Source organism: Ranitomeya imitator, chromosome 6 (genome assembly GCF_032444005.1).
Source record: "Ranitomeya imitator isolate aRanImi1 chromosome 6, aRanImi1.pri, whole genome shotgun sequence".
Classification (NCBI taxonomy): domain Eukaryota; kingdom Metazoa; phylum Chordata; class Amphibia; order Anura; family Dendrobatidae; genus Ranitomeya; species Ranitomeya imitator.
The window spans coordinates 13,428,956-13,456,609 of NC_091287.1; the positions used below are offsets into that span (position 1 = coordinate 13,428,956).

General features: G+C 55.9%; 1 protein-coding gene and 1 non-coding gene across 2 annotated transcripts in view; both read left to right on the forward strand.

Moving 5' to 3' along the window:
- The first annotated feature begins 385 nt into the window (after positions 1-385).
- SMARCC1 (SWI/SNF related BAF chromatin remodeling complex subunit C1) overlaps positions 386-27,654 on the forward strand; it is a 37,206-nt gene continuing 9,937 nt past the window's right edge. The window contains exons 1-18 of the mRNA XM_069729158.1: positions 386-845; positions 14,641-14,760; positions 15,783-15,868; positions 16,416-16,497; positions 18,403-18,495; positions 18,575-18,644; positions 19,317-19,386; positions 19,910-19,985; positions 20,067-20,192; positions 20,310-20,425; positions 24,951-25,075; positions 26,013-26,072; positions 26,467-26,504; positions 26,648-26,766; positions 26,846-26,917; positions 27,022-27,135; positions 27,233-27,386; positions 27,468-27,581. Coding sequence (XP_069585259.1) covers positions 429-845; positions 14,641-14,760; positions 15,783-15,868; positions 16,416-16,497; positions 18,403-18,495; positions 18,575-18,644; positions 19,317-19,386; positions 19,910-19,985; positions 20,067-20,192; positions 20,310-20,425; positions 24,951-25,075; positions 26,013-26,072; positions 26,467-26,504; positions 26,648-26,766; positions 26,846-26,917; positions 27,022-27,135; positions 27,233-27,386; positions 27,468-27,581 — 2,052 coding nt within the window. The 5' untranslated portion in view covers positions 386-428. The remainder of the gene's footprint in view (positions 846-14,640; positions 14,761-15,782; positions 15,869-16,415; positions 16,498-18,402; positions 18,496-18,574; positions 18,645-19,316; positions 19,387-19,909; positions 19,986-20,066; positions 20,193-20,309; positions 20,426-24,950; positions 25,076-26,012; positions 26,073-26,466; positions 26,505-26,647; positions 26,767-26,845; positions 26,918-27,021; positions 27,136-27,232; positions 27,387-27,467; positions 27,582-27,654) is intronic.
- Positions 16,793-16,925, forward strand: LOC138643768 (small nucleolar RNA SNORA5). The gene has a single exon (XR_011314283.1). It is a non-coding gene; the product is annotated as a small nucleolar RNA SNORA5 (small nucleolar RNA).

A 27,654-nucleotide genomic window follows, 5' to 3' on the forward strand; every position in this document is an offset into this window, starting at 1 on the left:
GGGTTCGGACTGTTTGGAATAAACAAGACTCATAATAAAGGCGTGGTCTACTCAGTTGGCGTGCATTAGAAGCGCTACAAACCAATCACAGACCTGCCTCGGCAATGATTGACACCTGATAGAAATAGATGAATGAATTAGGTGGGTGGAGCAAGATTTAATTATACAGGAGGAGGAGCTTAGAGTTTGATGGACACTTTGCGGGGTGTGGTCGTTGTGAATGGGGGTGTGTCCTAGTCGGAGTTTTCCAATGAGTGGGCGTGTGCATCAGTGAATGTGGGCGTGGTGTTTGTGTTTGGCAGTCCGTGGGGCCAGCTGCCTCGGTACAGTGGGCGTGTCCTCCGCGTGATTGGCAGTCGGAGGGGGAGGGTCTCCCGCTCTGCACAGGCCGCAGCAGCATTGCCCGGCAGGCAGCGAGTGTGGCGGCGATGAAACAAAGGCAGGTCGGGCTCGGCGTCCCCGGCGGCTGTAACGGCAGCAGCGGCGGAGGAGACGGCAGGCTGGCGGGGCCCAGGCAGAGGAGAAGGCGCCGCCGGGGAGGCGGAGCGGCCGCCGGGGAGGAAGGCAGCCCGGCCACACGCCAGTACCAGCAGGCCGGGCCTCGCCGGGAGGAGCCCCGGAGGGATCCCGAGGAGGAAGAGGACGGAGAAGAGGAGGACGAAGAAGAGGAGGAAGAGGAGGAGTGTGAGGGGGAGGAGGACGACGGCGACGGGGACTCCATGGCCGCCCCGCTGGTGCAGGCCCGGAGGAAGGACGGAGGCCCGGCCGCCAAGTTCTGGGAGAGTCCGGACACCGTGTCCCAGCTGGACGGCGTGCGGGTGTGGATCGGCAAGAACTACAAGAAGGTGAGAGGAGGTCTGTGGGAAGGGAGGCCCGGAGAGGAGGAGAGGTCTGTGGGAAGGGAGGCCCGAGGAGGAGAGGTCTGGGGGGAAAAGGAGGCCCGAGGAGGAGAGGTCTGTGGGAAGGGAGGCCCGGGGAGGAGGAGAGGCCTGGGGGAAGGGAGGCCCGAGGAGGAGAGGTCTGGGGGGAAAAGGAGGCCCGGAGAGGTCTGTGGGAAGGGAGGCCCGAGGAGGAGAGGTCTGGGGGGAAAAGGAGGCCCGGAGAGGAGGAGAGGTCTGTGGGAAGGGAGGCCCGGAGAGGAGGAGAGGTCTGTGGGAAGGGAGGCCCGGGGAGGAGGAGAGGCCTGGGGGAAGGGAGGCCCGAGGAGGAGAGGTCTGGGGGGAAAAGGAGGCCCGGAGAGGAGGAGAGGTCTGTGGGGATAAGGAGGCCCGGAGAGGAGGAGAGGTCTGTGGGGATAAGGAGGCCCTGAGAGGAGGAGAGGTCTGTGGGAAGGGAGGCCCGGAGAGGAGGAGAGGTCTGTGGGAAGGGAGGCCCGGAGAGGAGGAGAGGCCTGGGGGAAGGGAGGCCCGAGGAGGAGAGGTCTGTGGGAAGGGAGGCCCGAGGAGGAGAGGTCTGGGGGGAAAGGAGGCCCGAGGAGGAGAGGTCTGGGGGGAAAGGAGGCCCGAGGAGGAGGAGAGGTCTGGGGGGAAAAGGAGGCCCGGAGAGGAGGAGAGGTCTGGGGGGAAAAGGAGGCCCGGAGAGGTCTGTGGGAAGGGAGGCCCGGGGAGGAGGAGAGGCCTGGGGGAAGGGAGGCCCGAGGAGGAGAGGTCTGGGGGGAAAAGGAGGCCCGGAGAGGAGGAGAGGTCTGTGGGGATAAGGAGGCCCCGAGAGGAGGAGAGGTCTGGGGGAAGAGAGGCCCGGAGAGGAGGAGAGGTCTGGGGGAAGGGAGGCCCGGAGAGGAGGAGAGGTCTGTGGGGATAAGGAGGCCCGGAGAGGAGGAGAGGTCTGTGGGGATAAGGAGGCCCTGAGAGGAGGAGAGGTCTGTGGGAAGGGAGGCCCGGGGAGGAGGAGAGGCCTGGGGGAAGGGAGGCCCGAGGAGGAGAGGTCTGGGGGGAAAAGGAGGCCCGGAGAGGAGGAGAGGTCTGTGGGGATAAGGAGGCCCTGAGAGGAGGAGAGGTCTGGGGGAAGAGAGGCCCGGAGAGGAGGAGAGGTCTGGGGGGAAAAGGAGGCCCGGAGAGGAGGAGAGGTCTGGGGGGAAAAGGAGGCCCGGAGAGGAGGAGAGGTCTGGGGGGAAAAGGAGGCCCGGAGAGGAGGAGAGGTCTGGGGGGAAAAGGAGGCCCGGAGAGGAGGAGAGGTCTGGGGGGAAAAGGAGGCCCGGAGAGGAGGAGAGGTCTGGGGGGAAAAGGAGGCCCGGAGAGGAGGAGAGGTCTGGGGGGAAAAGGAGGCCCGGAGAGGAGGAGAGGTCTGGGGGGAAAAGGAGGCCCGGAGAGGAGGAGAGGTCTGGGGGGAAAAGGAGGCCCGGAGAGGAGGAGAGGTCTGGGGGGAAAAGGAGGCCCGGAGAGGAGGAGAGGTCTGGGGGGAAAAGGAGGCCCGGAGAGGTCTGGGGGGAAAAGGAGGCCCGGAGAGGAGGAGAGGTCTGGGGGGGAAAGGAGGCCCGGAGAGGTCTGGGGGGAAAAGGAGGCCCGGAGAGGTCTGGGGGGAAAAGGAGGCCCGGAGAGGAGGAGAGGTCTGGGGGGAAAAGGAGGCCCGGAGAGGAGGAGAGGTCTGGGGGAAGGGAGGCCCGGAGAGGAGGAGAGGTCTGGGGGAGAGGAGGAGAGGTCTGGGGGAAGGGAGGCCCGGAGAGGTCTGGGGGAAGGGAGGCCCGAGGAGGAGAGGTCTGGGGGATAAGGAGGCCCCGAGAGGAGGAGAGGTCTGTGGGGATAAGGAGGCCCTGAGAGGAGAGGTCTGGGGGATAAGGAGGCCCCGAGAGGAGGAGAGGTCTGTGGCGATAAGGAGGCCCTGAGAGGAGGAGAGGTCTGGGGGAAGAGAGGCCCGGAGAGGAGGAGAGGTCTGGGGGAAGGGAGGCCCGGAGAGGAGGAGAGGTCTGGGGGAAGAGAGGCCCTGAGAGGAGGAGAGGTCTGGGGGAAGAGAGGCCCGGAGAGGAGGAGAGGTCTGGGGGAAGGGAGGCCCGGAGAGGAGGAGAGGTCTGGGGGAAGGGAGGCCCGGAGAGGAGGAGAGGTCTGGGGGAAGGGAGTCCCGGAGAGGAGGAGAGGCCTGGGGGAAGGGAGGCCCGAGGAGGAGAGGTCTGGGGGATAAGGAGGCCCCGAGAGGAGGAGAGGTCTGTGGGGATAAGGAGGCCCCGAGAGGAGGAGAGGTCTGGGGGAAGGGACGCCCCGAGAGGAGGAGAGGTCTGGGGGAAGAGAGGCCCTGAGAGGAGGAGAGGTCTGGGGGAAGAGAGGCCCGGAGAGGAGGAGAGGTCTGGGGGAAGGGAGGCCCGGAGAGGAGGAGAGGTCTGGGGGAAGGGAGGCCCGGAGAGGAGGAGAGGTCTGGGGGAAGGGAGGCCCGGAGAGGAGGAGAGGTCTGGGGGAAGGGAGGCCCGGAGAGGTCTGGGGGAAGGGAGGCCCTGAGAGGAGGAGACGTCTGGGGGAAGAGAGGCCCGGAGAGGAGGAGAGGTCTGGGGGAAGGGAGGCCCGGAGAGGTCTGGGGGAAGGGAGGCCCGGAGAGGAGGAGATGTCTGGGGGGAAAGGAGGCCCGAGGAGGAGAGGTCTGGGGGGGAAGGAGGCCCGAGGAGGAGAGGTCTGGGGGGAAAGGAGGCCCGAGGAGGAGAGGTCTGGGGGGAAAAGGAGGCCCGAGGAGGAGAGGTCTGGGGGGAAAAGGAGGCCCGAGGAGGAGAGGTCTGGGGGGAAAAGGAGGCCCGAGGAGGAGAGGTCTGGGGGGAAAAGGAGGCCCGAGGAGGAGAGGTCTGGGGGGAAAAGGAGGCCCGAGGAGGAGAGGTCTGGGGGGAAAAGGAGGCCCGAGGAGGAGAGGTCTGGGGGGAAAAGGAGGCCCGAGGAGGAGAGGTCTGGGGGGAAAAGGAGGCCCGAGGAGGAGAGGTCTGGGGGGAAAAGGAGGCCCGAGGAGGAGAGGTCTGGGGGGAAAAGGAGGCCCGAGGAGGAGAGGTCTGGGGGGAAAAGGAGGCCCGAGGAGGAGAGGTCTGGGGGGAAAAGGAGGCCCGAGGAGGAGAGGTCTGGGGGGAAAAGGAGGCCCGAGGAGGAGAGGTCTGGGGGGAAAAGGAGGCCCGAGGAGGAGAGGTCTGGGGGGAAAAGGAGGCCCGAGGAGGAGAGGTCTGGGGGGAAAAGGAGGCCCGAGGAGGAGAGGTCTGGGGGGAAAAGGAGGCCCGAGGAGGAGAGGTCTGGGGGGAAAAGGAGGCCCGAGGAGGAGAGGTCTGGGGGGAAAAGGAGGCCCGAGGAGGAAGGAGAGGTCTGGGGGGAAAAGGAGGCCCGAGGAGGAGAGGTCTGGGGGGAAAAGGAGGCCCGAGGAGGAAGGAGAGGTCTGGGGGGAAAGGAGAGGAGGAGAGGTCTGGGGGGAAAAGGAGGCCTGGAGAGGAGGAGAGGTCTGGGGGGAAAAGGAGGCCCAAGGAGGAGAGGTCTGGGGGGAAAAGGAGGCCCAAGGAGGAGAGGTGAGGTCTGTGGGGATAAGGAGGCCCCGAGAGGAGGAGAGGTCTGGGGGATAAGGATGAGGAGAGGTATGGGGGGAGAGGTGAGGAGAGGTCTGTGGGGATAAGGAGGCCCCGAGAAGAGGACAGGTGTGTGGGGATAAGGAGGCCCTGAGAAGAGGACAGGTCTGTGGGGATAAGGAGGCCCCGAGAGGAGAGGAGGTCTGGGGGGAGAGGGAGGCCCCGAGAGGAGGAGAGGTCTGGGGGATAAGGAGGCCCTGAGAGGAGGAGAGGTCTTGGGGAGGGGGGGGGGGATAAGGAGGCCCCGAGAGGAGGAAAGGTCTGTGGGGATTAGGAGGCCCGGAGAGGAGAGGTCTGGGGGATAAGGAGGCCCCGAGAGGAGAGGTCTGGGGGATAAGGAGGCCCCGAGAGGAGGAGAGGTCTGTGCGGATAAGGAGGCCCCGAGAGGAGAGGTCTGGGGGATAAGGAGGTCCCGAGAGGAGAGGTCTGGGGGATAAGGAGGCCCCGAGAGGAGTTGAGGTCTGTGGGGATAAGGAGGCCCGAGGAGGAGAGGTCTGTGGAGATAAGGAGGCGCCGAGAGGAGGAGAGGTCTGGGGGATAAGGAGGCCCCGAGAGGAGGAGAGGACTGTGGGGATAAGGAGGCCCCGAGAGGAGGAGAGGTCTGTGGGGATAAGGAGGCCCCGAGAGGAGGAGAGGTCTGTGGGGATAAGGAGGCCCCGAGAGGAGGAGAGGTCTGTGGGGATAAGGAGGTCCCGAGAGGAGGAGAGGTCTGGGGGATAAGGAGGCCCTGAGAGGAGGAGAGGTCTGGGAGGAGAGGTTTGGGGAAAGGGAGGCACCGAGAAGAGGAAAGGTCTGCGGGGATAAGGAGGCCCCGACAGGAGGAGAGGTCGGGGGGGGGGAAGGGAGGCCCGAGGAGGAGAGGTCTGGAGGGAAAGGAGGCCCGAGGAGGAGAGGTCTGCGGGGAAGGGAGGCCCCGAGAGGAGAAGAGGTTTGGGGGAATAAAAAGGCATGAAGTTAGAGGCCTGAAGAGTGGAGTTCTGGGGGGATCGGGAGGTTCAGGGGAATAGAAAGGCCCGAAGAATAGAGGTCTGGTGGGATAGGGAGGCCCGGGGAGTAGAGGCCCTAGGAGAGGATTAGGCATCTGGGATAGGGAGGCACAGGGTGTAGAGGCGACGTCTGGGGGGGATAGAGAGGCCCCAAGAGGGGGAGAAGTCTGGAGTGAAAGGGAGGCCCCAAGAGGAGGAGAGGTCTGGGTGGGAAGGGAGACACCAAGAGGAGTTGAGGTCTGGGGGGAAACGGGAGGCCCCTGGAGGAGGAGGGAACGTCTGGGGGGGGGGGGGCTGGGGGGGGTAGGGAGGCCCCAAAAACAGGAGAAGGCCCAGGTAGAGGAGGAGAGGTCTGGGGGGGAAAGGGAGGAGAGGATGAGAGGTCTGTGGGGGGTAAGGGAGGAGAGGTGTGGGCTGGGAGAGGGATGCCCAGAGAGGAGGAGAGGCCGGCCAGGATAGATGTCTGGGGATAAGGAGGCCTGGCAGAGCAAGGGGTTCAGAGGGAATAGAGTAAGGGAGGCTCGGAAAATGAAGGAGAAATCGGAGGTCGGGGACAGAGCGAGAGAGAGGCTGGGTGGAGACGGGTGCGTGTAAAGGGGTAGAGGCTGGTGTTTGGGCGGAGCTGGGGGTGGGTGCTGTAGGTGCGCTCGTCTCTGCGCTCCCCGATGCCGCTCTGTAGCAGGTCGTCTGTCTCTTGAGCTCCAGCGACGCCCGTGGTGCTGACATTGGGGCGATCCTCATTACCTGCCGCTGATTACCGGCCCCTTGATCCTCTGACATTGTTACAATTCTTCACCATTTCCACCATTGCTGCTTGCTGTCAGTGAATATGAACTTTCTGTATACCTAGATGGAGGGCGGATGCTATCACATCAGGAGGGCGGTAGTGTCAGGATGGGGGCAGGCATGCGGCGCTGTTGTTGCCTAATGGCACCCTGTGATAATCTAATGACTTTTGCATCAGGGGACTCATGTGCTTGTCGCCTACACTTACATGCATTGTTCATGTCCCAGTGATGCTGTTACTCATCAAGAGTCTCATTTGCCCTTTGTTTTCTTTGACGTTGTGAAATATTTTACATCACAAAATGAATCCTCTGTGCCCCCTGCTGTAATGTCAGCATTGTCTTTTGCTTCCTTCCCTGCCCAGGAGATGTGCAATGCTCCGTACACGGTCAGACACAGACCATTTTTAAAATGAACTTTTGTTTGTGGGAAAACCCCTTTAATGTGACCGGCGTCCTCTGCCTGTAGACAGGTCGCACATCTGCCGCCGGGATCAGCCGCATGATTCACGGCGCCGGCTCAGAATTCGCGCAGTTGCAGTAAATCAGACCGCCGCCATCTTTGTGCAGACAGACAGCAGCAGTCACATTAAAACTGCGCATGCGCTCCTCCTGTACAAAGATGGCGGCAGTCAGTGAATCATTTGTCTGATGGCGGCGAGTTTGTGACGGTGTTCCGCTGGTGGTGCCGCGCAATAGGTTGGTACCAGCAGCACTTTCCATCACTTGGGTGTCCCAATATGGCGGTCGGTGAACTTCCTCTGCTTGGAATTCTGGGATATGGTGACATCTGGACAGGAAATGAAAACATTACAAGGCAATTATATAAATAGATAAAAACCAGCGCAGAACCCCCCCGAGACGCTGTGCACGCTCGCCTATCGGTGCAGACAATGCTCCTGTCCTGATGTCGGACCCCCTGTTACTATGTTCTCAGATCTGTTGTGTATCGCTGGAGCAACGCTGTCCCCCATTGTGAGCACCAGATAGGGGGTGCGGTGATGTAGAAATACTATTAGTCTTCCGGGTTTCTGAAGAACTTTCGGAGGGCGCAGACATCTCTGCACAGAAACAGCAGCGATTCTACAGCCCTGCCAGCTGCATGTGCGGCGCTGTGGGAATGAACAGGTTACACGGCAGCCCACTGAGCTGTGCTGGATGGATTGCTCATGCCTGTCTGTATTTGAGCAGACAGGAGCAATCACTGCTGGAGCAGAGCTGACATCGCCAAGGTGCAGAATCAGCCGAGACATCGCCAAGGTGCATCACCCTGACCGGTGCGTAGCGGGGACCGGCCCGTGCTTCTGGAGACACGCACCCATAAATTAGGCGGGCGCTATATGTGGTTTGGCACACTGGGATCACAGGTGATCTGGTGGCTTTATTCTTCGGGTCGGTGCGATACCAGATCTATAGCGGGTTTATGTTTGGCTGCTGTCACTCACTATAAGACGCTGTTTATTGCGAGCGCTGGTTTTGCTTCATCACCACATTCTGAGAGCTGTAATTTATCCATATTTCGGCCCGCAGTCGTGTGAGGTCTCGTTTTTTGCGGGACGAGCCGACATTTTTATCGGTACCGTTTTCAGATACATTACTGTTTTTTGATCGCTTTCTATTCTGATTTTTGGGAGACAGAATGAACAAAAAACAGCAATTCAGGATATTTTTTTATACCGTTCCGTGTGGTAAAATTGATAGGCAGCGTTCACACAATAAAAGCTGTTTTATAGAAAAAAAATAATTTTTGCATCGCTTTCTTCTGAGAGCTGTAACTTTTTTCTGTTTTGTGCTGATGGAGCTGCATGGTGGATTGTTTTTTTTGCAGCACAAGATAACGTTTTCGGCGGTACCATGTTTTTCTTCAGCGGTATGATGATAAAGCATTGGGGTTTTTTTGCCTAGTTTTTTACAGTGTTCATTGAAGGGGTTAACTACTGTAACAGTTTACAGAGCGGGTCGTACGACACAGTGATACCAAATGTGTACTTTTGTTTTTGTTTTTTTTTAATGTATATTGGAATAATATTTATTTATTTATTTTTTTTAATTCTTTATTTGAAGATTTTTCAACAATATTTTACATTTTTTTAATAACTTTTGTTTCCTTTTTTACTTTGTCCCAGGATAGGACATCACTGTCCGGTAACAGATTGATGATCTGATGCCCCTGCGCTGCCGGGTCTGACAAGCAGGGAGGAGGCGCTCACTAGCCACCTTCGCGGAAGGACCCTGTGGCCGTTTTGTGGCCGGGGGTCTCCATTGAGACCATCAGAACAATGTGGTCGCGTTGGTCTGAGGGGAGCACACGGGGGGCGCTCTCGCTGTGCGATGCTCCTTGATGTTGCTGTCACTCTTGACAGCGGCATCAGAGGGGTTAAACGCCTGCGGTCGGTGCATTGCTGCAGGTTGTCGGCTCTCGCACACCGTTCGATCAATGCCGTACATATACAGCTCTTTGCGGGAAGCAGCTCCTGCAGGGCAGTATATGTGGTGCATGTCGGGAAGGGGTTCAGCACCGAACCTCATCTATTGAGGGAGGGCTGTTGGGCAATAGTTTTCGAGGCGTGAAATAATAATGGTTTCCGCTCTTTACACTCTACTGAAACTGCCCTCACTAAAGTCTCTAATGACCTACTAACAGCTAAATCTAATGGTCACTACTCCATGCTAATTCTCTTGGATCTCTCTGCAGCATTTGATACTGTGGATCATCAGCTCCTCCTCACTATGCTCCGCTCCATCGGCCTCAAGGACACCGTTCTCTCCTGGTTCTCCTCCTATCTCTCTGACCGATCCTTCACTGTATGTTTCGCTGGTTCCTCCTCCTCTCACCTTCCCCTTACTGTTGGGGTTCCTCAAGGATCAGTCCTAGGCCCCCTCCTCTTCTCTTTGTATACTGCCCCTATTGGACAAACAATCAGTAGATTTGGCTTCCAGTACCATCTCTATGCTGACGACACCCAATTATACACTTCTTCTCCTGATCTCACGCCTGCCTTATTAGAAAACACCAGTGATTGTCTTACCGCTGTCTCTAGCATCATGTCCTCCCTCTATCTGAAACTAAACCTGTCAAAAACTGAACTCCTCGTGTTTTCTCCCTCTACTAACCTACCTTTGCCTGACATTGCCATCTCCGTTTGCGGTTCCACCATTACTCCAAAGCAACATGCCCGCTGCCTTGGGGTCATCCTTGATTCTGACCTTTCATTCACCCCCCACATCCGATCACTGGCTCGCTCTTCTTACCTGCATCTCAAAAACATTTCTAGAATTCGCCCTTTTCTTACTTTCGACTCTGCAAAATCTCTTACTGTTTCACTTATTCATTCTCGTCTGGACTATTGTAACTCTCTACTAATCGGTCTCCCTCTTACCAAACTCTCCCCGCTCCAATCTGTCCTGAATGCTGCTGCCAGGATCATATTCCTCACCAACCGTTACACCGATGCCTCTACCCTGTGCCAGTCATTACACTGGTTACCCATCCACTCAAGAATCCAGTACAAAACTACTACCCTCATCCACAAAGCACTCCATGGCTCAGCACCACCCTACATCTCCTCTCTGGTCTCAGTCTACCACCCTACCCGTGCCCTCCGCTCCGCTAATGACCTCAGGTTAGCATCCTCAATAATCAGAACCTCCCACTCCCGTCTCCAAGACTTTACACGTGCTGCGCCGATTCTTTGGAATGCACTACCTAGGATAATACGATTAATCCCCAATCCCCACAGTTTTAAGCGTGCCCTAAAAACTCATTTGTTCAGACTGGCCTACCGCCTCAATGCATTAACCTAACGATCCCTGTGTGGCCTATATTAAAAAAAAAAAAAAATTAATTAACTGGTTCATGCAGCTTTACATGAACACCCAAGCCTTACACTATGGCTGGTCCGAATAACTATAGCAATTGTTACCATCCACCTCTCGTGTCTCCCCTTTTCCTCATAGTTTGTAGCTTGCGAGCAGCAGGGCCCTCACTCCTCTTGGTATCTGTTTTGAACTGTATTTCTGTTATGCTGTAATGTCTATTGTATGTACAAGTCCCCTCTATAATTTGTAAAGCGCTGCGGAATATGTTGGCGCTATATAAATAAAAATTATTATTATTATTATTACCTATAGCCAAGTGCACTGGCGAGGAACCTCCGATGTCCCCCACAAGACCCAATGCACATAGATTAGGGCTAATGGGAACATGACTGCTAGAGACCCCCCAAACTAGTCTGCAGACGTTCTCTCATAGCCCCCCAATAGGCAGCATGACCAGAACATAAAGGGACGATAACAAGTGTGAGGGTGCAGACGTCTGCCCAGTATCTGTATCTGTGTGACCTAAAGTGCTGCGCAAGTTATATCCGTACTGGAGCGTTATAAGAGGGGCTGATATCAGTCACATATGGTGTAATGACTGGAGGTTATATCAGTACCGGAGCGTTATAAGAGGGGCTGATATCAGTCACATATGGTGTAATGACTGGAGGTTATATCAGTACTGGAGCGTTATAAGAGGGGCTGATATCAGTCACATATGGTGTAATGTCTGGGGTTATATCAGTACTGGAGCGTTATAAGAGGCTGATATCAGTCACATATGGTGTAATGTCTGGAGGTTATATCAGTACTGGAGCGTTATAAGAGGGGCTGATATCAGTCACATATGGTGTAATGTATGGGGGTTATATCAGTACTGGAGCGTTATAAGAGGGGCTGATATCAGTCATGTATGATGTAATGTCTGGGGTTATATCAGTACTGGAGCGTTATAAGAGGCTGATATCAGTCACATATGGTGTAATGTCTGGAGGTTATATCAGTACTGGAGCGTTATAAGAGGGGCTGATATCAGTCACATATGGTGTAATGTATGGGGGTTATATCAGTACTGGAGCGTTATAAGAGGGGCTGATATCAGTCATGTATGATGTAATGTCTGGGGTTATATCAGTACTGGAGCGTTATAAGAGGGGCTGATATCAGTCACATATGGTGTAATGTCTGGAGGTTATATCAGTGCTGGAGCGTTATAAGAGGCTGATATCAGTCACATACGGTGTAATGTATGGGGGTTATATCAGTACTGGAGCGTTATAAGAGGGGCTGATATCCGTCACATATGGTGTAATGTCTGGAGGTTATATCAGTACTGGAGCGTTATAAGAGGGGCTGATATCAGTCACATACGGTGTAATGTCTGGAGGTTATATCAGTACTGGAGCGTTATAAGAGGGGCTGATATCAGTCACGGTGTAATGTTTGGGGGTTATATCAGTACTGGAGCGTTATAAGAGGGGCTGATATCAGTCACATATGGTGTAATGTCTGGAGGTTATATCAGTACTGGAGCGTTATAAGAGGGGCTGATATCAGTCACATATGGTGTAATGACTGGAGGTTATATCAGTACTGGAGCGTTATAAGAGAGGCTGATATCAGTCACATATGGTGTAATGACTGGAGGTTATATCAGTACTGGAGCGTTATAAGAGGCTGATATCAGTCACATATGGTGTAATGTCTGGGGTTATATCAGTACTGGAGCGTTATAAGAGGCTGATATCAGTCACATATGGTGTAATGACTGGAGGTTATATCAGTACTGGAGCGTTATAAGAGGCTGATATCAGTCACATATGGTGTAATGACTGGAGGTTATATCAGTACTGGAACGTTATAAGAGGCTGATATCAGTCACATATGGTGTAATGACTGGAGGTTATATCAGTACTGGAGCGTTATAAGAGGCTGATATCAGTCACATATGGTGTAATGTCTGGAGGTTATATCAGTACTGGAGCGTTATAAGAGGGGCTGATATCAGTCACATACGGTGTAATGTCTGGAGGTTATATCAGTACTGGAGCGTTATAAGAGGGGCTGATATCAGTCACGGTGTAATGTTTGGGGGTTATATCAGTACTGGAGCGTTATAAGAGGGGCTGATATCAGTCACATATGGTGTAATGTCTGGAGGTTATATCAGTACTGGAGCGTTATAAGAGGGGCTGATATCAGTCACATATGGTGTAATGACTGGAGGTTATATCAGTACTGGAGCGTTATAAGAGGGGCTGATATCAGTCACATATGGTGTAATGACTGGAGGTTATATCAGTACTGGAGCGTTATAAGAGAGGCTGATATCAGTCACATATGGTGTAATGACTGGAGGTTATATCAGTACTGGAGCGTTATAAGAGGCTGATATCAGTCACATATGGTGTAATGTCTGGGGTTATATCAGTACTGGAGCGTTATAAGAGGGGCTGATATCAGTCACATATGGTGTAATGTCTGGGGGTTATATCAGTACAGGAGCGTTATAAGAGGCTGATATCAGTCACATATGGTGTAATGTCTGGAGGTTATATCAGTACTGGAGCGTTATAAGAGGGGCTGATATCAGTCACATATGGTGTAATGACTGGAGGTTATATCAGTACTGGAGCGTTATAAGAGGCTGATATCAGTCACATATGGTGTAATGTCTGGGGTTATATCAGTACTGGAGCGTTATAAGAGGGGCTGATATCAGTCACATATGATGTAATGTCTGGGGTTATATCAGTACAGGAGCGTTATAAGAAGCTGATATCAGTCACATATGGTGTAATGTCTGGGGTTATATCAGTACTGGAGCGTTATAAGAGGGGCTGATATCAGTCACATATGGTGTAATGTCTGGGGGTTATATCAGTACTGGAGCGTTATAAGAGGGGCTGATATCAGTCACATATGATGTAATGTCTGGAGGTTATATCAGTACTGGAGCGTTATAAGAGGGGCTGATATCAGTCACATATGGTGTAATGTCTGGAGGTTATATCAGTACTGGAGCATTATAAGAGGGGCTGATATCAGTCACATATGGTGTAATGTCTGGAGGTTATATCAGTACTGGAGCGTTATAAGAAGGGCTGATATCAGTCACATATGGTGTAATGACTGGAGGTTATATCAGTACTGGAGCGTTATAAGAGGCTGATATCAGTCACATATGGTGTAATGTCTGGGGTTATATCAGTACTGGAGCGTTATAAGAGGGCTGTATGGCGGGTACCAGATATTGTGGTGTGTAGCTTTGTCCGTCCTTTGGTTTTTTGCTCAGGATTTTCCCACCTGCAGATAATTCTCTTGTTCTGGCTGATTCCGGTTGTATCCACCATGGAGGATCCTAGGCAGCACATGAGTCCGCGTGTTACATTGTATCTTCCTGACTAGTGCAAACTCGATATAATTGTAACAAACCCTCAGCGCAGGGAAGTGTCTGCCAAGGAATGAGCACATCCTCACAGCCAGCAGAGATCTGGTCGATGAGGCATTTGTGGCGGCGGTGGGCTGCATAGTCTGGTGGACGAGGGGCTGGTGGGCTGCATAGTCTGGTGGACGAGGGGCTGGTGGGCTGCATAGTCTGGTGGACGAGGGGCTGGTGGGCTGCATAGTCTGGTGGACGAGGGGCTGGTGGGCTGCATAGTCTGGTGGACGAGGGGCTGGTGGGCTGCATAGTCTGGTGGACGAGGGGCTGGTGGGCTGCATAGTCTGGTGGACGAGGGGCTGGTGGGCTGCATAGTCTGGTGGACGAGGGGCTGGTGGGCTGCATAGTCTGGTGGACGAGGGGCTGGTGGGCTGCATAGTCTGGTGGACGAGGGGCTGGTGGGCTGCATAGTCTGGTGGACGAGGGGCTGGTGGGCTGCATAGTCTGGTGGACGAGGGGCTGGTGGGCTGCATAGTCTGGTGGACGAGGGGCTGGTGGGCTGCATAGTCTGGTGGACGAGGGGCTGGTGGGCTGCATAGTCTGGTGGACGAGGGGCTGGTGGGCTGCATAGTCTGGTGGACGAGGGGCTGGTGGGCTGCATAGTCTGGTGGACGAGGGGCTGGTGGGCTGCATAGTCTGGTGGACGAGGGGCTGGTGGGCTGCATAGTCTGGTGGACGAGGGGCTGGTGGGCTGCATAGTCTGGTGGACGAGGGGCTGGTGGGCTGCATAGTCTGGTGGACGAGGGGCTGGTGGGCTGCATAGTCTGGTGGACGAGGGGCTGGTGGGCTGCATAGTCTGGTGGACGAGGGGCTGGTGGGCTGCATAGTCTGGTGGACGAGGGGCTGGTGGGCTGCATAGTCTGGTGGACGAGGGGCTGGTGGCAGCGGTGGGCTGCATAGTCTGGTGGACGAGGGGCTGGTGGCAGCGGTGGGCTGCGTAGTCTGGTGGACGAGGGGCTGGTGGCAGCGGTGGGCTGCGTAGTCTTGTGGATGAGGGGCTGGTGGCAGCGGTGGGCTGTGTAGTCTGGTGGATGAGGGGCTGCTGGTGGCGGAGGGTTGCATAGTTTTTTTTAACCCTTTGTTTTCCGCCCCCAGTACGTGCAGGCTGACTCTCCAACAAATAAAGCCCTGGCCGTTCTAGTCTCTCAGCTCCTCCAGTTCCAGGAAGATGCATTTGGACGACACGTTACCAACCCGGCCTTCACCAAACTGCCTGTAAGTGTCCGGTGTCTTGAAGAGTCATATTGTGCAGGAGACCCCAGTCCTCCCTAAGCCTCACGTGTCAGAAAGCCATGGCAGACCCATAGTGGTGGGCTCGCAGCTGGGCTCCCCATAGTGGTGGGTTCATAGCTGGGCTCCCCATAGTGGTGGGCTCACAGCTGGGCTCCCCATAGTGGTGGGCTCATGGCTGGGCTCCCCATAGTGGTGGGCTCGCAGCTGGGCTCCCCATAGTGGTGGGCTCGCAGCTGGGCTCCCCATAGTGGTGGGCTCACAGCTGGGCTCCCCATAGTGGTGGGCTCGCAGCTGGGCTCCCCATAGTGGTGGGCTCACAGCTGGGCTCCCCATAGTGGTGGGCTCGCAGCTGGGCTCCCCATAGTGGTGGGCTCGCAGCTGGGCTCCCCATAGTGGTGGGCTCGCAGCTGGGCTCCCCATAGTGGTGGGCTCGCAGCTGGGCTCCCCATAGTGGTGGGCTCGCAGCTGGGCTCCCCATAGTGGTGGGCTCGCAGCTGGGCTCCCCATAGTGGTGGGCTCGCAGCTGGGCTCCCCATAGTGGTGGGCTCGCAGCTGGGCTCCCCATAGTGGTGGGCTCGCAGCTGGGCTCCCCATAGTGGTGGGCTCACAGCTGGGCTCCCCATAGTGGTGGGCTCGCAGCTGGGCTCCCCATAGTGGTGGGCTCACAGCTGGGCTCCCCATAGTGGTGGGCTCCCCATAGTGGTGGGCTCGCAGCTGGGCTCCCCATAGTGGTGGGCTCACAGCTGGGCTCCCCATAGTGGTGGGCTCGCAGCTGGGCTCCCCATAGTGGTGGGCTCGCAGCTGGGCTCCCCATAGTGGTGGGCTCACAGCTGGGCTCCCCATAGTGGTGGGCTCGCAGCTGGGCTCCCCATAGTGGTGGGCTCGCAGCTGGGCTCCCCATAGTGGTGGGCTCGCAGCTGGTTTCGGACAATGGGTCACCACGTGTTTGGCTTTGAGGGTCTCCTGTGCTTTATCTTTGTAATTCTGTGTTTTGCATTTTGCAGATTAAATGCTTCTTGGATTTTAAAGCCGGCGGTGCCCTGTGTCACATACTGGGGGCTGCGTACAAGCACCGAAGCGACCAAGGAGGGTAAGAGCTAAAAACCCGTCATATAGTTAAGTGTCTCTCGTCGTACCCCGCACCTCTCATCCATCCTGTCCTTATAATGCCCCAGTGAGCATATACCGTGGATTTCTACTGCTGGGAATATCCCTTCTAAAGGGGTTAAAAGATGGGTCATCCGGTATCTAGTGCCCCCCGATCACCTGTTTGTAAGACCCCTGGTGGCCAGAAGTGGACGTGTACAGAGCAGGGGAGCACAGCTCCGTGCCGGAGTGGTGGCCGTTCTCGGTACTACAGCTCTGCTCATATTGAAGTGCATGGGATCTGCGCTGCAGTACTGAGAACGGCCACAGCATGGTGAGCGGCGCTGCGCTGTCTGAGCTCTGTTCACTGTTTACAGCTCCCACGTCGGCAGAGATAAACATCTGATGGGCAAGGTGTCGGGCCCCCATCCATCTGATGGGCAAGGTGTCGGGCCCCCATCCATCCGACATTGGTGACAAAAGTCCCTGGCAGCCTCTGCTCATACTTCTTGCTCCGGATTTCAGTGATCTCTGATTTCTTTTTCCCACAGGAGGAGGTTCGATTTGCAGAATCCATCACGGATGGATCGCAACGTGGAGATGTTCATGGCTATCGAGAAGACTCTGATGCAGGTGGGGCTGCGATTCTGTCACTTTGTCACAGTCATTGACATGTCATCCATGTGAGTCCAAGAGGGTTCCTCACTGAGGGTCTGTAGCCGGAGATCCCACCAATCACTAGGACATTGATGTGCGTGCTGCAATGTGAGGGTGCAGCGTCGCTGCTCACAGGAACCCCCTGGCATACAGTAGGGGGTCTCGGAGAACGCCCCCTCTGGTACAGAGCGCCGCCGTCAGCTGTATGTTAATTGATCTGTAATGCCTTGCACCCCTCCGCTGACTGCTCCTCCTTCACGGGGTTAATATACGCAGCTTGGTCAAGTTCAGGACCACCGGTGCAGTGGTGACTCCTGGCCAATTGGCTGCCACAGGATCTTGTAGCTCAGGAGCCCCCCGTCCTCTCCAGTGGAACGTGGGGGCACATTGTGCTGCAGACACTTGATGACCTCACACATCGAGGCTTCATATACACCCGTATACACATCTAACCACACATCAGCGCGGTCGTGGGATCTGCTGAAGACCCTCGTGAAGACCCCCGTGACTCTCAGGACTACTCCTGTGACACTCAGTCCATGTCTGGTGTCGATAGGAGATCCTGATTTTTGCTATACAGTAATAGTGCAAGCAGTCAGACGATCACAGATCCAGGGCCTTTCGGGGGCTACAGAATAAAGTAAAAAAAGAAAAACATAGAAGTTTGAATTGCCTTAATTTCCACCCATTAAAGTTTAAGAAATAAAAAAATACACGTCGTATCTTCTCCATGTCTGTAAGCGTCCAATCAATCAAAATATCTGAAGCAAATTAACCGATCGGTAACCGGCGTAACGAGGAAATAATGCCGTAAGAGGCGATGAAAACATTGTATCGAGCCAGAGAGGCTTCAGTGTATACCTCGTCAGGGCACAAAAAAACAGGTCCTGGCCCAGCCCGCGACCAACAACGAAAAACGTCCCGGAAAATGGCGACACCAGCGAAAATGGATTTATTTATATATATTTTTTAACCTATTTCTGAATATTTTTTTTCACCATCTAAATGGAGAAAATGACGTGTTTGGTGTCGTCTTAATCGTACCGACCGGGAGAATCATCGCTGGAGAACCATCACCATATCGTGAACGCTGTGAATAAAAAATCACTTGTACATTTGATCCTTTTTTCACTGTTTGCATTCGAGAAATGTTGCTCCTGCTTTCCGATGCATCACATTATAAAGTGAATGGGGTCATGGAAAAGAACAACTTGTGCTGCAAAAAAAAGGGAATCGTCCTATCGTGTCCCCGGTGGTCTGACAATGCGGTGGGAGCCATGGCCGGTGCGGCGGGAGCCATGGCCGGTGCGGCGGGAGCCATGGCCGGTGCGGCGGGAGCCATGGCCGGTGCGGCGGGAGCCATGGCCGGTGCGGCGGGAGCCATGGCCGGTGCGGCGGGAGCCATGGCCGGTGCGGCGGGAGCCATGGCCGGTGCGGCGGGAGCCATGGCCGGTGCGGCGGGAGCCATGGCCGGTGCGGCGGGAGCCATGGCCGGTGCGGCGGGAGCCATGGCCGGTGCGGCGGGAGCCATGGCCGGTGCGGCGGGAGCCATGGCCGGTGCGGCGGGAGCCATGGCCGGTGCGGCGGGAGCCATGGCCGGTGCGGCGGGAGCCATGGCCGGTGCGGCGGGAGCCATGGCCGGTGCGGCGGGAGCCACGGCCGGTGCAGCAGGAGCCACGGCTTACAGGACTAGTCCTTTCCCCCCGGTCTGAGTGCGATTGTCCAGAACTGACCTGGGTTCCCCCTCACAGGCTGGGGGTCTGTACGATCAGTGACCGCCTCCTCTCGGGTCCCATTAGTGCCGGATTATTAGACGCCTCCGTTATGGAGACTTCATTTCTTTATCTGCTCTTTACCTTCTTGAGTTTTTCTTCCCTGTAGAACAATTGTCTGAGCCGACCGACCGTCTACCTCGTCCCCGAAATAGAGCTGAAGCTCGGCAATAAGCTGAAAGACATCGTGAAGCGCCATCAGGTGAGCGGTGGGGGCGGCAAGCGGCGGACCCCCGCTGAATACGTGGCACACGGGCTCATTAGTCGTCTTTGTGTTCTAGGGTACAATCACAGAAGAGAAGACGAAAGCCTCGCACCATGTACACCCTGTTCCTACCTCACTGGACGACGGTAAGAAAGACCCTCCGCCCCTGCGGGTGCAGAGATCGTATGGGGGCCCTGGGGGAGAGGAGGCCGAATACAGGAGCTCTGTGTGCCTTGGAGAGAGGGGGACCCCCGTGTGTGCCATGGGGAGGGAGGGGGCCCCCATGTGTGCCATAGGGAGTGATGGGGGCCCCCATGTGTGCCATAGGGAGTGATGGGGGGGCCCCCATGTGTGCCATAGGGAGTGATGGGGGGCCCCCATGTGTGCCATAGGGAGTGATGGGGGGGGCCCCCATGTGTGCCATAGGGAGTGATGGGGGCCCCCGTGTGTGCCATAGGGAGTGATGGGGGGCCCCCGTGTGTGCCATAGGGAATGATGGGGGCCCCCGTGTGTGCCATAGGGAATGATGGGGGCCCCCGTGTGTGCCATAGGGAATGATGGGGGCCCCCGTGTGTGCCATAGGGAATGATGGGGGGGCCCCCCCGTGTGTGCCATAGGGAATGATGGGGGGGCCCCCCCATGTGTGCCAAGTACTGAGAGCAGTGGCAAAACCACTTCCTACAACAACTTGCCTTACAGTCCGACCTGAGGAGGACAGAGGTCTTTACATGTTAGGATGGAGGGTCCGCTGGGCTATTTGGGCATTTTATGCCACAATCTTATATAACCACTGTTATATATTTTTTCTTTTTTCTTAGAGGAATGGCTGAGACCCCTTGTAAAGAAAGATAAACAAGTTCTTGTGCATTGGGGTTATTACCCAGACAGGTGAGGAGGCTGGGGCCGTAAAACAATGGTTTGCGTTGTCCCCTTCCTCCGCACGGCCTCGTCGTCCCCTTTCACACCCTGCATGCTCTCATTCCCCGCCCCCTCCCACACCTCTCATGCTCTCACCCCCCCACACACACCTCCCCACGCAAGCTCCCGCTGACACACACCTCTCCACGCACGCTCTCGCTCACACACACCTCTCCACGCACGCTCTCGCCCACACACACCTCTCCACGCACGCTCTCGCTCACACACACCTCTCCACGCACGCTCTCGCTCACACACACCTCTCCACGCACGCTCTCGCTCACACACACCTCTCCACGCACGCTCTCGCTCACACACACCTCTCCACGCACGCTCTCGCTCACACACACCTCTCCACGCACGCTCTCGCTCACACACACCTCTCCACGCACGCTCTCGCTCACACACACCTCTCCACGCACGCTCTCGCTCACACACACCTCTCCACGCACGCTCTCGTTGCCCCTGCTGACTCCATGTTTGTGTCTCTTAGCTACGATTCCTGGATTCCTGTCTCAGACCTGGATGTCGATATCGAGGATCCGCCAATTGCTGAGAAGCCATGGAAAGTGAGTGACTCTGGGCGAACACGTGTCCGGATCAGAGGGCGCTCGCTTGTCCGCTAATCTGCAGACTTTCTGTCCTTCCAGGTTCATGCAAAATGGCTGCTGGACACGGACGTGTTTAACGAGTGGATGAACGAGGAGGACTACGAGGTCGACGAGAATAAGAAGGTGACCAGCTTCCGGCAGAGGATCTCCCTAAAGAGTGATGAGGTGCGGGGTGACCAGATCCACGTGATCAGTGTGATCACCTGACGCCGCCGTCATGTGTGAATATCGTGTGGCCGCCAGCTGCTCTTACGCTTATACGCTCCATCTTTAATGCTTCAGGCCGTGCGGAGCCCCGAGAGGAAAGACCGGAAGTCTGCGGGTGCCGCCAAGAAGAGGAAGCGCTCGCCGTCCCCGCAGACGCCATCAGAATCCCGCAAGAAGCCAGGAAAGAAGGGGTAAGGTGACAGCGCCAGACCCGCAGACATGTACTACTACTCCCATACTCCCACTCACACAGCAGGGAGTTGTCCTGAGCTGGATTATTGCAGTTCATGTTCCCAGATCTGCAGGGTCCAATGGGAGGTGCGAAATCCCGGAGATCGCCATCCGCTGATTTAGGCCAATTACCAAATTACTGTGGGCTAAGAAGTTTCCAGAACGGGCGAGTGATTGGTTCATGTGCACCTGCGCCCACTCCTCTGCTATTCCCAGGGTCTGGAAGCGAAGAGCGACCTAGACGGGATGTAATTGTAGCAGAAGCCCAGCTGTGAGAACTGGTAGCTCTGCCAAAGTGACAGCAAGCAGAGCTCTTAGGCTGTGTGCCCACGATGCCTTATTGATGCCTTTTCGCAGTGTTTTTTACGCACAAAATGGTCCAAAAACGCAGTGCAATACTGAAGCAAAGTAATGCAATGACAATCCTGAAGTGCTGTGCACATGATCAGTACATTTCCGTCCGTATTTACAGCATTTTAGTTTCTGTAGCATGTCAATTGTTTTTGCAGCATTTTTGACTCATTGACTTCATTGAGTCAGTCAAATCTGCAGCAAAAACGCAGGTGTTAAAAAGGTTTGCAGATATGCCGCCCAAAACGCTGCGAATTGTCAAAGGAAATGATGTCAGAAGAAAGAAGTGTGTGCGGAGAATGTGCGGGTGTGTGTGCGGAGAATGTGCGTGCGGCTGTGGGGGGAGAATGTGCGGGTGTGTGTGCGGAGAATGTGCGGGTGTGTGTGCGGAGAATGTGCGGGTGTGTGCGGAGAATGTGTGTGCGGAGAATGTGCGTGCGGCTGTGGGGGGAGAATGTGCGGCTGTATGTGCGGGTGTGTGGGGGCGGAGAATGTGCGGGTGTGTGGGGGCGGAGAATGTGCGGGTGTGTGGGGGCGGAGAATGTGCGGGTGTGTGGGGGCGGAGAGTGCGGGTGTGTGGGGGCGGAGAATGCGGGTGTGTGGGGGCGGAGAATGTGCGGGTGTGTGGGGGCGGAGAATGTGGGGGCGGAGAATGCGTGGGTGTGGGGGGGGGGAAATGTGGGGGTGGGGGCGGAGAATGTGGGGGCGGAGAGTGGGGGTGGGGCGGAGTGTGTGTGTGGGGACGGAGAATACATGGGTGTGGGGGAAAATGTGCGGGGGTGGGGGCGGAGAATGTGCGGGTGTGTGCGGAGAATGTGGGGGCGGAGAAAGCGTGGGTGTGCGGGGGGGGGGAAAATGTGGGGGTGGGGCGGAGAATGTGTGGGGGGAGAATGTGGGGGCGGAGAGTGTGTGTGGGGGGAGAATGTGGGGGCGGAGAGTGGGGGTGGGGGCGGAGTGTGTGTGTGGGGGGAGAATGGGGGTGGGGACGGAGAATGCATGGGTGTGGGGGGGAGAATGGGTGTGGGGGGAGAATGGGGGGGGAGAATGTGCGGGGGTGGGGGCGGAGAATGTGGGGGCGGAGAGTGTGTGGGGGGAGAATGTGGGGGCGGAGAGTGTGTGGGGGTGGGGGCGGAGAGTGTGTGTGGGGGGAGACTGTGGGGGCGGAGAGTGTGTGTGGGGGGAGAATGTGGGGGCGGAGAGGGGGTGGGGGCGGAGAGTGTGTGGGGTGGGGGCGGAGAATGTGTGTGGGGAAGAATGCGTGTGTGGGGAGAATGTGGGGGCGGAGAGTGTGTGTGGGGGGAGAATGTGGGGGCGGAGAGTGCGGGGGCGGAGAGTGTGGGGGAGAATGTGCGTGTTTGGGGGCGGAGAGTGTGCGTGTTTGGGGGCGGAGAATGTGCGTGTGGGGGCTGAGAGTGCGTGTGTGGGGGTGGAGAATGTGTGCGGGCGGAGAATGTGCGGGGGTGGGGGCGGAGAATGTGTGGGGGGAGAATGTGGGGGTGGGGGCGGAGAGTGCGGGGGGTGGGGGCGGAGAGTGCGGGGGGTGGGGGCAGAGTGTGCGGGGGTGGGGGCGGAGAATGTGTGGGGGGAGAATGTTTGTGTGGGGGCGGAGAATGTGCGGGCGGAGAATGTGCGTGTGGGGGCGGAGAATGCATGTGTGGGGGTGGAGAATGTGCGGGGGTGGGGGCGGAGAATGTGTGGGGGGAGAATGTGGGGGCGGAGAATGCATGTGTGGGGGTGGAGAATGTGCGGGGGTGGGGGCGGAGAATGTGTGGGGGGAGAATGTGGGGGTGGGGGCGGAGAGTGTGTGTGTGGGCGGAGAGTGCGGGGGTGGGGGCGGAGAATGTGTGGGGGGAGAATGTTCGTGTGGGGGTGGAGAATGTGCGTGGGTGGAGAATGTGCGGGCGGGGAATGTGCGGGGGTTGGGGCGGAGAATGTGCGGGTGGAGAATGTGCAGGTGGAGAATGTGCGTGTGTGTGTGGGCGGAGAATGTGTGGGCGCGCATGTGTGTATCCATTTGATGTGTGTACCCAGGCGTCATCTGATGGGACTACTACTCCCATCCAGCTATGTCTCTTGTCACATGTAACAGACAGCGTGAGCCGCTGTTGGGAGAATAGTCTCATCATCCGGCGCCTGTGTTCAATTGTAAAGAAAAAAAGTCTAAATACACATAATGTCCTATTCACATACAGAATACATACCCCCCGATCACCCAGCACACACTCACCTTTCCGCCGTAGTCCATGTAATACCGAGGGTCGCACGTCGCTCTGACAGGAGGTGATGGCTCCGCAGTGGATCTCCGAGCTGCCGTGAGACTTCCCCGGAGTTCATCAGCTGGAAATATGCACACCGGTGATCGGGGGTCATCGGTGTGTCAGCTCTTTGAGACCTAAAGGCTGTGAATGCCGGATTGCTATGAGCGCCATCCTGTGGTCGACGCTAATAGCAACTCAGCAATTCTGCTGTATAGAGGCGATATAAGCATCGCCTCTATGTAGCAGAGCCGATCAAGTTGTGCCAGTTTCTAGTCTCCTATGGAGGCTATTGAAGCATGGCAAAGGTAAAAAAATGCTTTTAACCCCTTTCTGACCTCGGACCGGATAGTACGTCCAAGATCAGTACCCCCACTTTGAGGTGGACTCTGGTGGTGAGCCCGCATCAAAGCTGGGATGTCAGCTGTTTTGTACAGCTGACGTGCCTGCAGTAGCAGCGGGTGAAATCGCGATCCACCTGCCGCTATTAGCTAGTTAAATGCCGCTTTGGAGACCTCCATAGTTGTTGATGCCGGATTGCTATGAGCGCCCCCCTGTGGTCAGCGCTCATAGCAAGCCTGTAATTCGGCTGCATAGAGGCAATCTGAGCATCACCACTATGTAGCAGAGGCGATCGCGCTATGGCAGCTTCTAGCCTCCCATAGAGACTATTGAAGCATGGCAAAAGTAAAAAAAAATGTTTTTAAAAATATGAAAAAAAAAATGTTTAAATCATCCCCCCCCCCCACCACCACCCTTTTGCCCCGTTCAAAATAAACCAATAAAAAGAATCAGATTTACATCTTTGGTATCGCCGCATTCAGAATCGCCCGATCTATCAATAAAAACAAAAGCATTAACCCGATAGCTAAACGGCGTAGCGAGAAAAAAAAATCAGAAACTCCAGATTTACGTTATTTTGGGTCGCCACAACACTGCATTAAAATGTAATAACAGGCGATCAAAAGATCGTATCTGCACAAAGGTGGTATCATTAAAAACGTCAGCTCAGCATACAAAAAATAAGCCCTCACCCAACCCCAGATCACAAAAAATGGAGACACTACGAGTATCGGAAAATGGCGCAATTTTTTTTTGTTCACCACTTAGATAAAAATAATCCAGACATGTTTGGTGTCTAAGAACTCGTAATGACCTGGAGAATCACAATGGCAGCTCAGTTTTAGCGTTTAGTGAACCTAGCAAAAAAACAAATAAAAAACATGGGTGCCCTTTTTTTTTTTGCAATTTCACCGCACTTGGAATTTTTTTCTCTTTTCTAGTACATGACATGGTAAAACCAATGATGTCGTTCAAAAGTACAGCTCGTCCTGCAAAAAATAAGCCCTCACATGGCCAAATTGATGGAAAAATAGCAAAGTTATGACTCTTGGAAGGAGGGGAGCGAAAAATGAAAACGCAAAACCGAAAAAAGCTCCGGTCATGAAGTGGTTAATATTAATGAGGGTATCTGGCTGAAGAGGTTGAACAAGGAAATGACATCACAATTTTTTTTATGTATAACATATCTTTATTTAGCTCTATGGATTTAGAAAAAACGTGCATATTTTCTGCTGCATTTTTCTGCCAAGAGATGCAGAAACTTCTGCAAGCAAATCTGCCTGGTGCGCACACAGCCTTACATCGTGAGGAGCTGAAGATCAGGGTGTGAGACACCAAACGCCGAGACCTCATTACATTCAGGGCCTAATAAGGTGTCACTAAAAGGGACACAACGGAGGTGAAGATCTGTCACTGGCGACTCCGGCCGTGTGCTCGTTACACGGATCGTCACCTACAATGTCTTCCCGTCCGTGACGAAACTGAAGGGAGAAAATGGGAAAAAAAACCCTGATCATAAATTCTGCTTTATCTCTAGCCAAGGAGGACTGTACAGCAAGCGGAGATGGCAAAAGGAAGAGGATGAGCAGGAGGATCTGACTAAAGACATGGAGGACCCCACACCCGTCCCCAACATGGAGGAGGTCATCCTCCCCAAAAATGGTGAGTTTACATCCCTACTAGTACTGACTTTCACTGCCGCTGGGGCCCTGCCCTTCATGCTGACTGGTGCTGCCTGGGCCCTAAACCCTCCCCCATCCGCTGACTGGCGCTGCCGTCGAGGCCCTGCCCTTCATGCTGACTGGTGCTGCCGCCGGGGCCCTAAACCCTCCCCCAATCAGCTGACTGGCGCTGCCGTCGGGGCCCTGCCCTTCATGCTGACTGGCGCTGCCACTGCGGCCCTGCCCTTCCTGCTGACTGGGGCTGCCTCCCCTGCCCTTCCTGCTGACTGGCGCTGCCGCCGGGGCCCTGCCCTTCCTGCTGACTGGCGCTGCCGCCGGGGCCCTGCCCTTCCTGCTGACTGGCGCTGCCGCCGTGGCCTTGCCCTTCATGCTGACTGGCGCTGCCACCGGGGCCTTGCCCTTCATGCTGACTGGCGCTGCCACCGGGGCGTTGCCCTTCATGCTGACTGGCGCTGCCACCGGGGCCTTGCCCTTCATGCTGACTGGTGCTGCCGCCGGGGCCCTAAACCCTCCCCCAATCCGCTGACTGGCGCTGCCGCCGAGGCCCTGCCTTTCCCACTGACTGGCGCTGCCGCCGGGGCCCTGCCCTTCATGCTGACTGGCGCTGCCACTGCAGCCCTGCCCTTCCTGCTGACTGGCGCTGCCGCCGGGGCCCTGCCCTTCCTGCTGACTGGCGCTGCCACTGCAGCCCTGCCCTTCCTGCTGACTGGCGCTGCCGCCGCGGCCCTGCCCTTCCTGCTGACTGGCGCTGCCGCCGCGGCCCTGCCCTTCCTGCTGACTGGCGCTGCCGCCGCGGCCCTGCTCTTCCTGCTGACTGGCGCTGCCGCCGCGGCCCTGCTCTTCCTGCTGACTGGCGCTGCCGCCTGTGCCCCCCTGCTAACTGGTGCCTCATTTTTTTTTTTTTTTTTTTTATCTAGTAAATCCAAAGAAGGACAGTGAGCACACGCCGGTCAAGGGAGGAGTAGTGGCTGACTTGGGTAAGTCTCCGGCACAGCAGCACGCCATGGTCTGATGGTTATTCCCCAGTTTTCCATCATTCGGTGCAGAGTTCTGACGTTTCCTCACATAGTGCAGCGCCACCTGGTGTTCAGTGTACTGCAGTGCTCACGTCTATTGGATGGTGGTCACATTTGCTCGGACATCTCCGCACTGCCCCGTCTCTATATAATAGCTCTCTGGTATTATAGCTTTCTTCCTGCTCGTCATGAGGAGCAGAGATCCTGCAGATTACCTGTGGAGTCTCCTTCCCCCTCTGGCAGCTGACAGACCCTTCCTCTGACTCTTCAGAGCCATCCACAGCAGCTCGGCTCAGTCTCTGCACTATAACCTATTCTCTGCACAGTTGGGTAAATGACTATTTGTTTTTGGCAGACGAGCAGGAGGAGGAAGCGGTGGCTGCAAGTGGCAAGGTGAGTGGACACCACCTATAGGCTGTGGTCCTGTCTCGTGATCCAAGGTGTGACTGGATCGTCTAATCACGTTTCTGGTTCTGGATCCCAGTAATTAAGTCTCTTTTTTTTTTTTTTTTTTCGTCTTCTTGCTTTCCTTTTAGGAAGATGAAGATCCCAGTCGAGACCAGAGCCGGATGATGGACAACGGGGAAGACAACGTGACGGAGCAGACGAACCACATCATCATTCCCAGCTACGCCGCGTGGTTCGACTACAACAGGTGAGGATCGGGGTGACACAAGGAGCCGTCGTGTTTAACCCCTCGTGCTCTGAGGTCATGAGCATCTCGTCTCTTCCAGTATTCACGTCATCGAGCGCCGGGCTCTTCCAGAGTTCTTCAATGGGAAAAATAAATCCAAGACCCCAGAAATGTAAGTGTCAGAGGGCCCGGAGGTGAAGACTGCTGCAATGATGCGGTATCTGGGACAGAGCAGATGTGTGAGGCTGACATTGATTTTGGCTTCTCTTTCCATAGATACCTGGCGTACCGCAATTTCATCATCGACACCTACAGACTGAACCCTCAGGAGTATCTGACCAGCACCGCCTGTCGGAGGAACCTGACCGGAGATGTCTGTGCCGTCATGAGGTGAGACGTGGCTCCTGTGGGACGTGAACAGTAGTTTGGATTAAAGTGGTGGTGTAGAACTACAACTCTCAGAATCACTTGTCTCTTCCCTCTGCAGGGTGCATGCCTTCCTGGAGCAGTGGGGGCTTGTGAATTACCAGGTGGATGCAGATTCCCGGCCTATGGCCATGGGACCACCCCCGACACCCCATTTTAACGTGCTGGCAGATACCCCATCTGGTCTGGTGCCTCTCCACATGAGGACCCCGCAGGTATGGTGCACTGTCCTCGGACCACCATGGTCAGGGGTGACCGTCGGGGCGCAGTGATGATTTCATGTCTCGTACCTCCAGGTGCCGTCTGCTCAGCAAATGTTAAACTTCCCAGAGAAAAACAAAGACAAACCGAGCGACCTGCAGAACTTCGGCCTCAGAACGGACGTTTACTCCAAGAAGACGCTGGCAAAGGTCGGACCGGGGGGTTTGGGCCGTGGTAGGAACTTGTGGCTGTAATAATGGCAACTCATGAGGCTTCTTTACT